The sequence below is a fragment of the Zeugodacus cucurbitae genome, chromosome 3, assembly GCF_028554725.1.
Source record: "Zeugodacus cucurbitae isolate PBARC_wt_2022May chromosome 3, idZeuCucr1.2, whole genome shotgun sequence".
Taxonomy (NCBI): Eukaryota; Metazoa; Arthropoda; class Insecta; order Diptera; family Tephritidae; genus Zeugodacus; species Zeugodacus cucurbitae.
Window position 1 is genome coordinate 48,798,074 of NC_071668.1, and position 18,105 is coordinate 48,816,178.

Below are 18,105 nucleotides of genomic sequence, written 5' to 3' on the forward strand. Positions count from 1 at the left end.
ATGTTTTGAAGTTTTGATTTTTTCTGTTGAAAATATGTTAATGTTAATGTTTTTTTAATGTTAGTTATTTTATTCTGGCAAAAATTTTGGATTTTGGGGATCGTAAAAAATAACGAATAATGCATAATAACCCCTACCCACTTACTACGCTATTTTTGGTGCATTTGGTGGATGGATTTTTGGTACCATTCACCACTTTTTTGGTGCATTTTGGTGCATTTGATGCATTGACGCGTGGTGAAAAACCGATTGTTTCACGGCGCGCAAATGGGGTTATACAGGTCGTATGAGTACCATATTACCAAAAACAGAAAAACAGATATAAGGGTACCAAAAACAGAGGTAAGTGGGTAGGGGTTTTGTTTTTTAATTGTAAAACTGTTGCTGTCAAGAAGCCATTTTGTTTGTGTTTGTGTAAAGAAATATTTATTTAAAAATTGAAGAAAAATATACAAAAGGATATTACACTTTGGATCTTATAAATATATAAATGTAAAATGTGTAAAAATAAACAATCGCCTAGCGACTTCAGACGCATTCTGCAATTATTGCTGAGAAATGCCCTCCAATTCTAATGCTCGGAAAATCTTCGAAATCGAGTAAATAAAGGCGGCGGTGCGTAAATCATTGCAGTGGTGAATGCCACCAAAATTGGCGTAGTAAGTGGGTAGGGGGTTTTTTTTTAATTGTTAAACTGTTGCTGTCAAGAAGCCATTCTGTTTGTGTTTTTGTAAAGAAATATTTATTTAAAAATTTAAGAAAAATATACAAAAGGATATTACACTTTGGATCTTATAAATATATAAATGTAAAATTTGTAAAAATAAATAATCGCCAAGCGACTTCAGACGCATTCTGTAATTATTGTTGAGAAATGCCCTCCATTTCTAAGGCTCGGAAAATCTTAGAAATCGAGTAAATAAAGGCAGCGGTGCGTAAATCATTGCAGAGACCGAATTCATTGGCCACAATCTTAATGCCTGCCCCCGCAGTTTCCATAACTGTTTGTAGTCCTGCGTCTACAATATTCGCCTCCTTCGTACAGTCTCTTATGAGCTTTAACTTTTTGTTTGGCTTGAACTTATCCTAAATAAATAAATTAAAAAAATTCATATTAACAAATTAACTTATTTGCACGGTGGCCAAAGTTCACTTACCTCGCACTCATTCATGGAGTTAAAGATCTCGTTGACTATGGCTTTCTCGCGTTTAACATTCATTTTGCCATAAGATACATGATTGATATTCTTTAAGTACTCAAAGTAGGATACCGTTACACCGCCAGCATTGCAAAACAAATCTGGTATAATGAGTACATTCTTTTTACGTAATATTTCATCGGCAGCTGGCGTCGAAGGACCATTAGCGCCTTCTAAAATCATCTTGGCTTGTACACTGTTAGCATTTTCGACAGTGAGAACCTTTTGCGTAGAGCAAGGCATTAGTATATCGCATTTTTCACCCAACAAACTGCCCTCTTTTTCGGTGGCTTTGGTATAGCCCTTGATTGATTTATTATTTTTTGCATAATACTCCATTAAGTCCTAAGTATATGAAGAAAATTAAAAAAATATTATCATGGAGATATTTATTTTCAATACGCCACATACCTTTGGATCAATGCCATTCTCATTTACTAGAGACACGTCAAATTATGAACACCGATCAGTTTGGCACCGGCTTCCACTACAAAAACGGATGCATGGGAACCGACATTGCCAAACCCTTGTACGATCACGGTTTTATCTTTCCAACCAGTCTTCCAGCCTAATAAATCCATCCAATCTTTATCCATAATAAAACATTCAGCCGCCTTAAATAGACCACGTCCCGTGGCGGCGGTGCGACCATTTATACCGCCTATTTCTACTGGCTTACCAGTCGTGATGGCCAATGCATCTACATCGTTATAGCCTAGAAGAACAATTTATTTGTCTATCAAGACGTTTTCTAATATTTCATAAAAAAAAATTACCAAAAGTTTTAATATATTGATCCACCAACCAACTCATCTCGCGTTGGCTGGTATTCACATCTGGTGCCGGTACATCTATACCCGGACCTATCATATTGCGACGTAATAGCTCCATTGTATAGCGACGCGTAATTGTTTGCAATTCTTGTGCAGTATACTTCTTCGGGTCGATACGTATGCCACCCTTGGAACCACCAAACGGTACATTCACGCAAGCCGTCTTAAACGCCATCAGATAAGCCAAAGCGCGTATCTCATCGGCGTCGACGTCCATGGCAAAACGTATGCCTACAAAAGAGGAACGGATATGATCAGTCAGTTATATATATCATGCTAGACATCAGCAGTTGAAGCATTGAAAAGGAAGAACATTTTCTTGAAACACACAACTACATGCATATATTCTAGAAAATTCGTTGAGAAATTTTTTGAATATACCAGCTTTTCTAGAAAAATAATAGCCAATAATATAATTGAACCCACCGCCTTTGAGTGGTAATCTGTGTCTAGTGTGGTGTGCGCGATAGCCGGTGATTAGCTCGTAATTGCCATCACTTCTTATTATAGGGAAGGTAACTTCCAATAGATTTGTAGTGCAGCCCATCAATTTAAGCATGGCGGAAACACGTTGTTCACGCTGTTCCTTCTTCATGTAAGGATACTTTTCCAGCTCCTTTATCATCATCGGCTCCATTAGCTGAGCGGCCGAGTGATAATAATACTCAACCATGTGTGCAAATGGTGGGTCTTTGTCTTTATTGATTTTTTCCAAATGCTTGGGCATCACGTGCTTTTCACGCGTAGCCCCAAGTCCGGTCCAGTTTAAAACTGTCTTCGATAGTGAAGATCGTAAAAGTTTACCATTTAAAAGGAAGGACATATTGCCTTGCGATAATGCAATCCCAGTTATGATTTTTTTTGTGTGTTTTTGTAAGAAATTTTTTGCACTCACTTTTTCGGCAATTATTTTGGTATCCGCTGATTTTGTTGTATATTGTATATATACAATTGTATTACGAATATATAAATATTCCACAATATTCAGTAAGAAAATATTTTTTGTTTATTTATTATTTGCGTCAGGTTTTTTTTTGTAATTATTTTCTTCGAGAACAAATTCTAATCGCTCCGTTCAACACAACTGTTCTTATGAAAATCTCAATATCAACTGAACTGAGAAAAATAAATTTGACAATATTGACTGTTTATGTTTTGAAGTTTTGATTTTTTCTGTTGAAAATATGTTAATGTTAATGTTTTTTTAATGTTAATTATTTTATTCTGGCAAAAATTTTGGATTTTGGGGATCGTAAAAAATGACGAATAATGCATAATAACCCCTACCCACTTACTACGCTATTTTTGGTGCATTTGGTGGATGGATTTTTGGTACCATTCACCACTTTTTTGGTGCATTTTGGTGCATTTGTTGCATTGACACGTGGTGAAAACCCGATTTTTTCACGGCGCTCAAATGGGGTTATACAGGTCGTATGAGTACCATATTACCAAAAACAGAAAACCAGATATAAGGGTACCAAAAACAGAGGTATGTGGGTAGGGGTTTTGTTTTTTAATTGTAAAACTGTTGCTGTCAAGAAGCCATTTTGTTTGTGTTTGTGTAAAGAAATATTTATTTAAAAATTGAAGAAAAATATACAAAAGGATATTACACTTTGGATCTTATAAATATATAAATGTAAAATGTGTAAAAATAAACAATCGCCAAGCGACTTCAGACGCATTCTGTAATTATTGCTGAGAAATGCCCTCCAATTCTAATGCTCGGAAAATCTTCGAAATCGAGTAAATAAAGGCGGCGGTGCGTAAATCATTGCAGTGGTGAATGCCACCAAAATTGGCGTAGTAAGTGGGTAGGGGGTTTTTTTTTTAATTGTTAAACTGTTGCTGTCAAGAAGCCATTCTGTTTGTGTTTTTGTAAAGAAATATTTATTTAAAAATTTAAGAAAAATATACAAAAGTATATTACACTTTGGATCTTATAAATATATAAATGTAAAATTTGTAAAAATAAATAATCGCCAAGCGACTTCAGACGCATTCTGCAATTATTGCTGAGAAATGCCCTCCAATTCTAATGCTCGGAAAATCTTCGAAATCGAGTAAATAAAGGCGGCGGTGCGTAAATCATTGCAGTGGTGAATGCCACCAAAATTGGCGTAGTAAGTGGGTAGGGGGTTTTTTTTTTAATTGTTAAACTGTTGCTGTCAAGAAGCCATTCTGTTTGTGTTTTTGTAAAGAAATATTTATTTAAAAATTTAAGAAAAATATACAAAAGGATATTACACTTTGGATCTTATAAATATATAAATGTAAAATTTGTAAAAATAAATAATCGCCAAGCGACTTCAGACGCATTCTGTAATTATTGTTGAGAAATGCCCTCCATTTCTAAGGCTCGGAAAATCTGAGAAATCGAGTAAATAAAGGCAGCGGTGCGTAAATCATTGCAGAGACCGAATTCATTGGCCACAATCTTAATGCCTGCCCCCGCAGTTTCCATAACTGTTTGTAGTCCTGCGTCTACAATATCCGCCTCCTTCGTACAGTCTCTTATGAGCTTTAACTGTTTGTTTGGCTTGAACTTATCCTAAATAAATAAATTAAAAAAATTCATATTAACAAATTAACTTATTTGCACGGTGGTCAAAGTTCACTTACCTCGCACTCATTCATGGAGTTAAAGATCTCGTTGATTATGGCTTTCTCGCGTTTAACATTCATTTTGCCATAAGATACATGATTGATATTCTTTAAGTACTCAAAGTAGGATACCGTTACACCGCCAGCATTGCAAAACAAATCCGGTATAATGAGTACATTCTTTTTACGTAATATTTCATCGGCAGCTGGCGTCGAAGGACCATTAGCGCCTTCTAAAATCATCTTGGCTTGTACACTGTTAGCATTTTCGACAGTGAGAACCTTTTGCGTAGAGCAAGGCATTAGTATATCGCATTTTTCACCCAACAAACAGCCCTCTTTTTCGGTGGCTTTGGTATAGCCCTTGATTGATTTATTATTTTTTGCATAATACTCCATTAAGTCCTAAGTATATGAAGAAAATTAAAAAAATATTATCATGGAGATATTTATTTTCAATACGCCACATACCTTTGGATCTATGCCATTCTCATTTACTAGAGACACGTCAAATTCTTGAACACCGATCAGTTTGGCACCGGCTTCCACTACAAAAACGGATGCATGGGAACCGACATTGCCAAACCCTTGTACGATCACGGTTTTATCTTTCCAACCAGTCTTCCAGCCTAATAAATCCATCCAATCTTTATCCATAATAAAACATTCAGCCGCCTTAAATAGACCACGTCCCGTGGCGGCGGTGCGACCATTTATACCGCCTATTTCTACTGGCTTACCAGTCGTGATGGCCAATGCATCTACATCGTTATAGCCTAGAAGAACAATTTATTTGTCTATCAAGACGTTTTCTAATATTTCATAAAAAAAATTACCAAAAGTTTTAATATATTGATCCACCAACCAACTCATCTCGCGTTGGCTGGTATTCATCTCTGGTGCCGGTACATCTATACCCGGACCTATCATATTGCGACGTAATAGCTCCATTGTATAGCGACGCGTAATTGTTTGCAATTCTTGTGCAGTATACTTCTTCGGGTCGATACGTATGCCACCCTTGGAACCACCAAACGGTACATTCACGCAAGCCGTCTTAAACGCCATCAGATAAGCCAAAGCGCGTATCTCATCGGCGTCGACGTCCATGGCAAAACGTATGCCTACAAAAGAGGAACGGATATGATCAGTCAGTTATATATATCATGCTAGACATCAGCAGTTGAAGCATTGAAAAGGAAGAACATTTTCTTGAAACACACAACTACATGCATATATTCTAGAAAATTCGTTGAGAAATTTTTTGAATATACCAGCTTTTCTAGAAAAATAATAGCCAATAATATAATTGAACCCACCGCCTTTGAGTGGTAATCTGTGTCTAGTGTGGTGTGCGCGATAGCCGGTGATTAGCTCGTAATTGCCATCACTTCTTATTATAGGGAAGGTAACTTCCAATAGATTTGTAGTGCAGCCCATCAATTTAAGCATGGCGGAAACACGTTGTTCACGCTGTTCCTTCTTCATGTAAGGATACTTTTCCAGCTCCTTTATCATCATCGGCTCCATTAGCTGAGCGGCCGAGTGATAATAATACTCAACCATGTGTGCAAATGGTGGGTCTTTGTCTTTATTGATTTTTTCCAAATGCTTGGACATCAATCGGTCGCGAACTTCAAAACCTTACAGAAAAATTTAAGCATTATGAAGTGTTGTTTCAATCATTTAAATGCCTAAATGATCAAGATGATAATGCTAAGCCTTCATCAAAACGTAAACGTCCGTCTAATGAAGAACCTGCCACTTTGTGCGTAAAAAGTATGTCACCGGTGAAATTAGACCTTATTAATCTCTCATCTCCTTGCCCTCAAGGAGAGAAGCCTTCCTCTTCAAAAGTGCTTAATCCTCCGAAAACAAATAACGATAACCTTAAGCGGAAAACTTTTCAGGATCCGCCTCCTATTAACTCTGAGTTTGTGGCAAAAAATTTGGTAGTAATACCTCAACGAAAATCAATTTTCGTTTCGAGATTCGCTTCGGATACCACAATCGAAGATATAAAGTTTTACATCTCGTCGAAATTAAAAATTAACGATATTGATATTGATGTCAGAAAATTTAACTTTAAATACGAAAGAAACATATCTTCTTTCAAGATTGGCGTTTCAGCTGTTAATTTTCAATTGCTACTTGATGAATCATTTTGGCCACCTGGTGCTTTCGTGCGCGAATTCGAACAAAAGCAACAAAAACAAACTGTAATTGCTCATATTCCAAAAAATGCCGCGGATTCAAAAAACTAATTATAAAAAATTCATTACAAATTCACTATCAAAATGTAAGGGGTTTAAATACAAAATTAAAAGAATTGTATTTGAACAGCACTAATTGTAATTTTAAAGTCATCGCTTTTACTGAAACTTGGCTTAAACCTCATAGCTTTGATAACGAAATATTAAATAGTGAATTTCAAATCTTTAGATGCGATCGACTGAACAGAGTCGGGGGGGGTGTACTATTTGCTGTGCATTCTTCAATTCCATCTGAAGAAGTAGAAGTTCCTCATGCGGACTTTATTGAATTTAAGTGCATACGAATTTGTATTAATAAATGTTCTATTTATCTAACTTTATCTTATATTCCGCCTCAATCGGACTTATCTGTATATACGCAGCATGCTTCTTTAATAAATAATGTTTTTTCAATTGCTAAGAATACTGATTACATAATTGTTCTAGGCGATTTCAATTTACCGTGTGTATCTTGGAAATCTGTTGCCGATTGCATTACCCCTTTTTGCACTCGTTTAAGCTTTAATGAGTTTTTGGAAGAAATGTCTGGGATGGGTCTTAACCAAATTAACTTAATTCCGAACAAGTTTGGTAAATTCTTAGATTTGGTCTATGTTGATAATTCTTCAACAGTTTCTGTGGTCCGATCTGATCCTTTAGTTTTGCCAGAGGACTCTTATCACCCTGCCTTGGAAATTAATATCGAAATCATAGACGAATTACTTGTATGCAACAAACAGGACCTTTGTTCTCGGTTCAACTTTGCGAAAGCTAACTTCAAAAAGATTAATTGTGAACTTTCTAAATTGACTTGGCCTGATTATAGTGGTAATATTGAATTAAATGTATCACATTTTAATGAAACAATTTATAATATTTTTGAAAGATTTGTTCCGAAATGTTTTATTATCAAAAGAAAAAGTTCAAATTTGTGGTATTCGAATGAGCTATGTAAATTAAAAAATAAAAAAGCTCGTGCTTTTAAACTTTATAAAAGAACTGGAGCTCTTGTTGACTATTTAAAATATTCTAAATTGCGTCATCAGTTTGAGGAACTTAACAAAAAATGTTATAAAAACTACATAATCAAAGTAAAAAATAATATTATTCGTAATCCGAAATTGTTTTATGTTAACTCCAAACGCAGGATTTCAAATTTTCCGTCCGCGATGAAATATAAATCAACAATGTCATGTGACAATTATATTATTTCTAATATGTTTGCAGAATTCTTCAAATCCAATTATTGTTCAAACTACCCTATGAATGTGCCATATCATCAAGTGTTATGTCCGAGTACTGTAATTAATACACCAATTATTTCTGAAACAGATGTCTTAAATTATTTAGTTACGTTAAAAAATTCGTTTAAATATGGCCCTGATATGATTCCCTCAAACTTTCTTAAAAATTGCGCAAAATATATCTATCTGCCCTTAACTAAGCTTTTTAACCTATCTCTTAAACAAGGTATTTTTCCGTCAATGTGGAAAAACTCTTTTATATTACCTTTGCATAAAAGTGGAGTTAGATCATCTGTTGAGAACTATAGGGGGATAGCTAAAATGTCAGCTATACCCAAACTTTTTGAAGCTATTGTCACTGACCAAATAACTTTCTTAATCTCTCCTTTAATTTCATTCTCTCAGCATGGATTTTGTAAAGGGAAATCTACAGTAACTAACTTGCTTGAATTTGTAAACCATGTGTCAATGGGTTTTAGGGATAATAAGAATACTGATGTTATATATACAGACTTTAGTAAAGCATTCGATAGAGTAAACCACTCAATTCTTTTGCAAAAACTGAATCTTCTTGGTTTTCAACCAAGACTTCTTGAATGGGTATCCTCATATCTTACTAACAGAAAACAACAAGTTTTATTTAATAATACGTTATCCGATTCAATTAGTGTCACTTCAGGGGTTCCACAGGGTAGTCATCTCGGCCCGATTCTGTTCTTGTTGTTCATCAATGATATACCTTCAGTAATTAAGTTTTCAGAAATTTTATTATATGCGGATGATGTAAAACTTTTTAAATCATATACTTCTCATAAAGAAAGGACTGAGTTGCAATCGGATTTAAATAATTTAGTTACTTGGTGTCACAAAAATGATATGCCACTGAATCTTAAAAAATGTAAAACGATGTGCTTTTCCCGTAGAACTGTTGATCTTTCCCCCTATGTAATAAATAACTTCAGTTTAGAGCAAGTTTTTAGCTTTGTTGATTTAGGAGTTAATATGGACCCTAAACTAAATTTTAATTCTCATGTAAATTCAATTGTCTTAAAAGCTAAAGGTGCTCTTAGCTTTGTTAAACGTTGGTCTAAAGAATTTAGTGATCCGTATATTACTAAAATTCTTTTTACAACATTGGTAAGGCCTATATTGGAGTATGGTTCTGTGGTATGGAATCCTAGCTATCAATCCCATTCTGATAAGCTTGAGTCCGTTCAAAAACAATTTTTACTTTTTGCTTTAGGCCACTTACATTGGGATTCAAGATTGAATCTTCCCCCGTATACTAGTCGTTTAAAACTTATAAATCTTCCCACACTCACTAGTCGCAGAGAAATGCTAGGTATAATTTTTCTAGTAAAACTTCTGAATGGTTTAGTTTGTAGTTCATTTCTTTTGTCTGATATTAAGTTTAATGTCCCATTGCGTTCATCCAGGCAGTTTAGACCATTATTTCTAAAATCTTCTAGAACAAATTTTGAGTTAAATGAACCATTCTGCCGAATATGTCATGATTTTAATTCGCATTCCAGCACATTTGATCCATCTGACTCAATATTTACTAAAAACTATTTTGTCTTCTCTTAATAAATAATATTCAGAAATTTTTAACTTTTTGTTTTTATATATTTTTAAATCTCAGCTGTTGAAATGTTTCTTTCTGTAGCTGAGCAGTTTGAGAACCGGACGCTTAAAAATCTCTTGCCTTTCTAGACTCGGCAAGACATATACAATTGTATTACGAATATATAAATATTCCACAATATTCAGTAAGAAAATATTTTTTGTTTATTTATTATTTGCGTCAGGTTTTTTTTTTGTAATTATTTTCTTCGAGAACAAATTCAAATCGCTCCGTTCAACACAACTGTTCTTATGAAAATCTCAATATCAACTGAACTGAGAAAAATAAATTTGACAATATTGACTGTTTATGTTTTGAAGTTTTGATTTTTTCTGTTGAAAATATGTTAATGTTAATGTCTTTTTAATGTTAATTATTTTATTCTGGCAAAAATTTTGGATTTTGGGGATCGTAAAAAATGACGAATAATGCATAATAACCCCTACCCACTTACTACGCTATTTTTGGTGCATTTGGTGGATGGATTTTTGGTACCATTCACCACTTTTTTGGTGCATTTTGGTGCATTTGATGCATTGGCGCGTGGTGAAAAACCGATTTTTTCACGGCGCGCAAATGGGGTTATACAGGTCGTATGAGTACCATATTATCAAAAACAGAAAAACAGATATAAGGGTACCAAAAACAGAGGTAAGTGGGTAGGGGTTTTGTTTTTTAATTGTAAAACTGTTGCTGTCAAGAAGCCATTTTGTTTGTGTTTGTGTAAAGAAATATTTATTTAAAAATTGAAGAAAAATATACAAAAGGATATTACACTTTGGATCTTATAAATATATAAATGTAAAATGTGTAAAAATAAACAATCGCCTAGCGACTTCAGACGCATTCTGCAATTATTGCTGAGAAATGCCCTTCAATTCGAATGCTCGGAAAATCTTCGAAATCGAGTAAATAAAGGCGGCGGTGCGTAAATCATTGCAGTGGTGAATGCCACCAAAATTGGCGTAGTAAGTGGGTAGGGGTTTTTTTTTAATTGTTAAACTGTTGCTGTCAAGAAGCCACTCTGTTTGTGTTTTTGTAAAGAAATATTTATTTAAAAATTTAAGAAAAATATACAAAAGGATATTACACTTTGGATCTTATAAATATATAAATGTAAAATTTGTAAAAATAAATAATCGCCAAGCGACTTCAGACGCATTCTGTAATTATTGTTGAGAAATACCAGCCACTTCTAAGGCGCGGAAAATCTTCGAAATTGAATAAATGAAAGCGGCCGTACGTAAATCATTGCAAAGGGCGAATTCATTGGCCACGGTCTTGATGCCTTCTGCAGTAGTTTCCATAACTGTTTGAAGCCCTGCGTCTACAATATCCGCCTCCTTGGTACAGTCTCTTATGAGCTGTAACTTTTTATTTGGCTTAAATTTATCCTAAATAAATAAATTAAAAAAATTCATATTAACAAAGTAACTTATTTGCACGGTGGTCAAAGTCCACTTACTTCGCACTCATTAATGGAATTAAAGATCTCGTTGATTATGGCCTTCTCGCGCTTAACATTCATTTTGCCATAAGATACATGATTGATATTCTTTAAGTACTCAAAGTAAGATACCGTTACACCGCCAGCATTGCAATACATATCCGGTATAATGAGTACATTCTTCTTACGTAATATTTCATCAGCAGCTGGTGTCGAAGGACCATTAGCGCCTTCTAAAATCATCTTTGCTTGTACACTATTGGCATTTTCGGCGGTGAGAACCTTTTGTGTAGCGCAAGGCATTAGTATATCGCATTTTTCTCCCAACAAACTACCCTGTTTTTCAGTGGCTTTGGTATAACCCTTAATTGATTTCTTATGTTTTGCATAATACTCCATTAAGTCCTAAGTATATGTAGGGAATGTATTATCATGGACATATTTATTTTCAATACACCACATACCTTTGGATCAATGCCATTCTTATTTACAAGAGACACGTCAAGTTCTTGAACACCGATCAGTTTGGCACCGGCTTCTACTACAAAAACGGATGCATAGGAACCGACATTGCCAAACCCTTGTACGATCACGGTTTTATCTTTCCAACCAGTCTTCCAGCCTAATAAATCCATCCAATCTTTATCCATAATAAAACATTCAGCCGCCTTAAATAGACCACGCCCCGTGGCGGCGGTACGACCATTAATACCGCCTAAATCTACTGGCTTACCAGTCGTGATAGCCAAAGCATTTACATCGTTATAGCCTAGAAGAACACATAACACAGTTTAGTTCTCTATCTAGACGTTTTCTATATTATAAAAAAATTACCAAAAGTTTTAATATATTGATCCACCAACCAACTCATCTCGCGTTGGCTAGTATTCACATCTGGTGCCGGTACATCTATACCCGGACCTATCATATTGCGACATAATAGCTCCATTGTATAGCGACGCGTAATTGTTTGTAATTCTTGTGCAGAATACTTCTTCGGGTCGATACGTATGCCACCCTTGGAACCACCAAACGGTACATTCACGCAAGCCGTCTTAAACGCAAGCCGTCTTAAACGCCATCAGATAAGCCAAAGCGCGTATCTCATCGGCGTCGACGTCCATGGCAAAACGTATGCCTACAAAAGAGGAACGGATATGATCAGTCAGTTATATATATCATGCTAGACATCAGCAGTTGAAGCATTGAAAAGGAAGAACATTTTCTTGAAACACACAACTACATGCATATATTCTAGAAAATTCGTTGAGAAATTTTTTGAATATACCAGCTTTTCTAGAAAAATAATAGCCAATAATATAATTGAACCCACCGCCTTTGAGTGGTAATCTGTGTCTAGTGTGGTGTGCGCGATAGCCGGTGATTAGCTCGTAATTGCCATCACTTCTTATTATAGGGAAGGTAACTTCCAATAGATTTGTAGTGCAGCCCATCAATTTAAGCATGGCGGAAACACGTTGTTCACGCTGTTCCTTCTTCATGTAAGGATACTTTTCCAGCTCCTTTATCATCATCGGCTCCATTAGCTGAGCGGCCGAGTGATAATAATACTCAACCATGTGTGCAAATGGTGGGTCTTTGTCTTTATTGATTTTTTCCAAATGCTTGGGCATCACGTGCTTTTCACGCGTAGCCCCAAGTCCGGTCCAGTTTAAAACTGTCTACGATAGTGAAGATCGTAAAAGTTTACCATTTAAAAGGAAGGACATATTGCCTTGCGATAATGCAATCCCAGTTATGATTTTTTTTTGTGTTTTTGTAAGAAATTTTTTGCACTCACTTTTTCGGCAATTATTTTGGTATCCGCTGATTTTGTTGTATTTTGTATATATACAATTGTATTACGAATATATAAATATTCCACAATATTCAGTAAGAAAATATTTTTTGTTTATTTATTATTTGCGTCAGGTTTTTTTTTGTAATTATTTTCTTCGAGAACAAATTCAAATCGCTCCGTTCAACACAACTGTTCTTATGAAAATCTCAATATCAACTGAACTGAGAAAAATAAATTTGACAATATTGACTGTTTATGTTTTGAAGTTTTGATTTTTTCTGTTGAAAATATGTTAATGTTAATGTTTTTTTAATGTTAATCATTTTATTCTGGCAAAAATTTTGGATTTTGGGGATCGTAAAAAATGACGAATAATGCATAATAACCCCTACCCACTTACTACGCTATTTTTGGTGCATTTGGTGGATGGATTTTTGGTACCATTCACCACTTTTTTGGTGCATTTTGGTGCATTTGATGCATTGGCGCGTGGTGAAAAACCGATTTTTTCACGGCGCGCAAATGGGGTTATACAGGTCGTATGAGTACCATATTATCAAAAACAGAAAAACAGATATAAGGGTACCAAAAACAGAGGTAAGTGGGTAGGGGTTTTGTTTTTTAATTGTAAAACTGTTGCTGTCAAGAAGCCATTTTGTTTGTGTTTGTGTAAAGAAATATTTATTTAAAAATTGAAGAAAAATATACAAAAGGATATTACACTTTGGATCTTATAAATATATAAATGTAAAATGTGTAAAAATAAATAATCGCCAAGCGACTTCAGACGCATTCTGTAATTATTGTTGAGAAATGCCCTCCATTTCTAAGGCTCGGAAAATCTTAGAAATCGAGTAAATAAAGGCAGCGGTGCGTAAATCATTGCAGAGACCGAATTCATTGGCCACAATCTTAATGCCTGCCCCCGCAGTTTCCATAACTGTTTGTAGTCCTGCGTCTACAATATCCGCCTCCTTCGTACAGTCTCTTATGAGCTTAAACTGTTTGTTTGGCTTGAACTTATCCTAAATAAATAAATTAAAAAAATTCATATTAACAAATTAACTTATTTGCACGGTGGTCAAAGTTCACTTACCTCGCACTCATTCATGGAGTTAAAGATCTCGTTGATTATGGCTTTCTCGCGTTTAACATTCATTTTGCCATAAGATACATGATTGATATTCTTTAAGTACTCAAAGTAGGATACCGTTACACCGCCAGCATTGCAAAACAAATCCGGTATAATGAGTACATTCTTTTTACGTAATATTTCATCGGCAGCTGGCGTCGAAGGACCATTAGCGCCTTCTAAAATCATCTTGGCTTGTACACTGTTAGCATTTTCGACAGTGAGAACCTTTTGCGTAGAGCAAGGCATTAGTATATCGCATTTTTCACCCAACAAACTGCCCTCTTTTTCGGTGGCTTTGGTATAGCCCTTGATTGATTTATTATTTTTTGCATAATACTCCATTAAGTCCTAAGTATATGAAGAAAATTAAAAAAATATTATCATGGAGATATTTATTTTCAATACGCCACATACCTTTGGATCTATGCCATTCTCATTTACTAGAGACACGTCAAATTCTTGAACACCGATCAGTTTGGCACCGGCTTCCACTACAAAAACGGATGCATGGGAACCGACATTGCCAAACCCTTGTACGATCACGGTTTTATCTTTCCAACCAGTCTTCCAGCCTAATAAATCCATCCAATCTTTATCCATAATAAAACATTCAGCCGCCTTAAATAGACCACGTCCCGTGGCGGCGGTGCGACCATTTATACCGCCTATTTCTACTGGCTTACCAGTCGTGATGGCCAATGCATCTGCATCGTTATAGCCTAGAAGAACAATTTATTTGTCTATCAAGACGTTTTCTAATATTTCATAAAAAAAAATTACCAAAAGTTTTAATATATTGATCCACCAACCAACTCATCTCGCGTTGGCTGGTATTCACATCTGGTGCCGGTACATCTATACCCGGACCTATCATATTGCGTCGTAATAGCTCCATTGTATAGCGACGCGTAATTGTTTGCAATTCTTGTGCAGTATACTTCTTCGGGTCGATACGTATACCACCCTTGGAACCACCAAACGGTACATTCACGCAAGCCGTCTTAAACGCCATCAGATAAGCCAAAGCGCGTATCTCATCGGCGTCGACGTCCATGGCAAAACGTATGCCTACAAAAGAGGAACGGATATGATCAGTCAGTTATATATATCATGCTAGACATCAGAAGTTGAAGCATTGAAAAGGAAGAACATTTTCTTGAAACACACAACTACATGCATATATTCTAGAAAATTCGTTGAGAATTTGTTTGAATATACCAGCTTTTCTAGAAAAATAATAGCCAATAATATAATTGAACCCACCGCCTTTGAGTGGTAATCTGTGTCTAGTGTGGTGTGCGTCCGGTCCAGTTTAAAACTGTCTTCGATAGAGATGATCGTAAAAGTTTACCATTTAAAAGGAAGGACATATTGCTTTGCGATAATGCAATCCCTGTTATGACTTTTTTTTGTGTTTCTGTAAGAAATTTTTTGCACTCACTTTTTCGGCAATTATTTTGGTATCCGCTGATTTTGTTGTATATTGTATATATACAATGGGTCGGCTTTAGTATACCGTCCCACGATTTCGGGGTTAAAATGGATATGGGCGGATAGAGGAGGACCTCCAGATTACGAATATATATAATTATTGCCGCCGCAAACTTATAGTTTCTGAGTTATTTGCAATTTATGATTTTAAATTAATAATTTTTAACTCGTTATTTCTCACTGTATATTGAATTTTCCACATATATTTTGCACTTTAAATATATTTACACGTCACACATTTGTTTATAAATATTTATTTTTAACTAATTATATTAAAATATGCTGTAAATAAACATTTTACTTTTTGCACAATTTTGTTTATTTTTACAATAAAAAAGGGTTGCATTCTGACACAAAATAGGTGTTACCATATCACATATTTTGTAAACGAATTATAAGAATCACAATACTGAAAAAGAAAGATTATACCCCAAATACAATAAACATAATGTATGTAATGTGTAATGTAAATTATTTTATTATTTCCCATATTTTGATAATATCCGGTGTTGGTTCGACCATTGTTATTTTTTTGAAGCGCGGCCGAAGGCCGCCTCTGCAGAAAGTAGTTCTACGCGGAAGAACTTTCCATTTCCCTCTCTTTGATAACTCCCGGTGTTGGCTCGACCAGGGTTATTTTTTTGAAGCGCGGCCGAAGGCCGCCTCTGCAGAAAGTAGTTCTACGCGGAAGAACTTGTTATTCCACCTCTTTGATAACTCCCGGTGTTGGCTCGACCAGGGTTATTTTTTTGAAGCGCGGCCGAAGGCCGCCTCTGCAGAAAGTAGTTCTACGCGGAAGAACTTGTTATTCCATCTCTTTGATAATCCCCGGTGTTGGCTCGATTTTTTTGAAGAAAAGTAGTTTTAACCAAAAAAGTATTATTGTCATAAAGGGTATATCTCTCTCTCTTTATTAATTCATTTTCTTTAACGGAAAATGGTTACAGTTACTTGAAAAAAAAATACCGTTTCTTTTTTTCGGTTGTGCTAATAATTTCGTATTTGGTAATTCAAAGTGAACTATTGAAAGTGAAAGCAAGTGATTGTGCAATTTTTATTTATTAAAATTTGTTTTCTATTAATTTTTGGAAAAAATGAACGCAAATTCAGCAGGTATTTTGTTATAGATATAAAATTATTAAAATTATTAAAGAATTTTCTATAGATTTCGAAGAGCAATCCACCAGCCGAGGTGTTAGGAGGACTAACGTACTCACTGGGGCTGAAATTCGAAATATGTGGAATATCGGCAGGATTATTGAAACATTTAATACAAAAGAAAAATGTATTTCTTTTGCCGAAAGCGAGGGATTAATTCCCACGAGGAAATTGTGCCGGACACATAAGCAGCCAATGGTGGTGTCAAACGCCGGCAATACCGCAGTAGGCACATTCCGGTTCCGGAAAGGAGCGTGTCGCAACCGTTCTGCCATTTCCAGGGCTAAAGGCACCTGATTTGACAATGCCAAAATCCCGCTACCACAAATTTTTTATTTAATGTATGCGTATGCATCACATTGGTCGCATGAAAAGGTGCGAAAAAATAGCTTCACCAGGGAGCCAGTTTTATCCAGCGCTACCATTTGCGATTGGTTTAATTACTGCGTGAGGCGGTAGTTATACACCAAATAGACCAGCAGGTAGCGGTGGGTAAAATTGGCGGACCTTGTAAAGTTGTACAAATTGACGAGAGTAAATTTGGAAAAAGAAAATATAACAAAGGTAATAATATACATATATATATTTGTTTATATTAATACTTATATTTTCCCCTCTTTTTAGGTAGAAGAGTAGAAGGCCACTGGGTGTTGGGTATGGTGGAAGATGGAAGTGACGATCTCCGTCTGGAAGTTTGTCCGGAGAATGTCCGATCCGCGGAGCTGCTCATACCGTTAATACGGAAACATGTGGCCCAGGGTACAACAATACATACAGATTGTTGGAAGGGTATGAGCACCGACGCGTTAACCACAGTGACCCGGACAATCCTTTTGTGGCAAAGGATGGAACCCACACCCAAAGGATAGAGTCCCAGTGGCGCGTAATAAAGAGATTTTTTGTGCGGGACAATTACAACAACCCCGAAAACTTTACCGATTTCATTATGGAGTATACATGGAGGAAAAATATTGCGAACAACCATGATGATCCATTTTTAAAGTTGCTTGAAACAATTAAATACACTTATAAATTTTGAAACCTTGGTATTTTTTTGTAGTTAGAATGTTTACTTAATAACTATTTATTGGGTATTTGATTTTTCATTTTGGGAATTTTATTCATTTTGATTATTTTTAATCGATGCATGTGGAGGATGGAGTCATATGTAGAAGTTCACGTAAGTGAGGAAAGTTTCTGACTGCCATTCACTTGGGAGTGGCCAGGAACGATTCTTTTACATGTGGCTCAAGCAGCTCACAACTTCCGGTCTTAGACCAAGTATCCTCTGGGTAGCCAACAGACATCCGTCTG

The 18,105-nt window shown here is 35.6% G+C and overlaps 5 protein-coding genes across 5 annotated transcripts; all 5 read right to left on the reverse strand.

Moving 5' to 3' along the window:
• Positions 1-582: 582 nt before the first annotated feature.
• Positions 583-1,564, reverse strand: LOC128920380 (glutamate dehydrogenase, mitochondrial-like). The gene is made up of 2 exons (XM_054227537.1): positions 1,158-1,564; positions 583-1,086 (listed from the first exon to the last, which is right to left on the reverse strand). The coding sequence occupies exons 1-2, from the start codon at positions 1,536-1,538 to the stop codon at positions 862-864; spliced, it is 606 nt and encodes a 201-aa protein (XP_054083512.1). The 5' UTR covers positions 1,539-1,564; the 3' UTR covers positions 583-861.
• Positions 1,565-1,615: 51 nt separating this feature from the next.
• Positions 1,616-3,148, reverse strand: LOC128920381 (glutamate dehydrogenase, mitochondrial-like). Its single transcript, XM_054227538.1, has 3 exons — positions 2,928-3,148; positions 1,976-2,263; positions 1,616-1,914 (listed from the first exon to the last, which is right to left on the reverse strand). The coding sequence occupies exons 2-3, from the start codon at positions 2,247-2,249 to the stop codon at positions 1,637-1,639; spliced, it is 552 nt and encodes a 183-aa protein (XP_054083513.1). The 5' UTR covers positions 2,250-2,263; positions 2,928-3,148; the 3' UTR covers positions 1,616-1,636.
• Positions 3,149-3,942: 794 nt separating this feature from the next.
• On the reverse strand, positions 3,943-5,817 carry LOC128920362 (glutamate dehydrogenase, mitochondrial-like). The gene is made up of 3 exons (XM_054227491.1): positions 5,476-5,817; positions 5,111-5,415; positions 3,943-5,044 (listed from the first exon to the last, which is right to left on the reverse strand). Exons 1-3 carry the CDS (start codon positions 5,747-5,749, stop codon positions 4,643-4,645), a joined length of 981 nt encoding a protein of 326 aa, XP_054083466.1. The 5' UTR covers positions 5,750-5,817; the 3' UTR covers positions 3,943-4,642.
• A 5,096-nt stretch (positions 5,818-10,913) lies between these two features.
• On the reverse strand, positions 10,914-12,287 carry LOC128920361 (glutamate dehydrogenase, mitochondrial-like; the record flags this gene model as incomplete). Its single annotated transcript, XM_054227490.1, has 4 exons — positions 10,914-11,153; positions 11,225-11,611; positions 11,671-11,975; positions 12,041-12,287. Coding segments are annotated over 4 exons (1,164 nt in total), but the record flags the coding sequence as incomplete, so codon positions are not given.
• Positions 12,288-13,599: 1,312 nt separating this feature from the next.
• LOC128920056 (glutamate dehydrogenase, mitochondrial-like) lies at positions 13,600-14,867 on the reverse strand. Its single transcript, XM_054226267.1, has 2 exons — positions 14,557-14,867; positions 13,600-14,490 (listed from the first exon to the last, which is right to left on the reverse strand). Exons 1-2 carry the CDS (start codon positions 14,740-14,742, stop codon positions 14,089-14,091), a joined length of 588 nt encoding a protein of 195 aa, XP_054082242.1. The 5' UTR covers positions 14,743-14,867; the 3' UTR covers positions 13,600-14,088.
• Between the last annotated feature and the right edge of the window lie 3,238 nt (positions 14,868-18,105).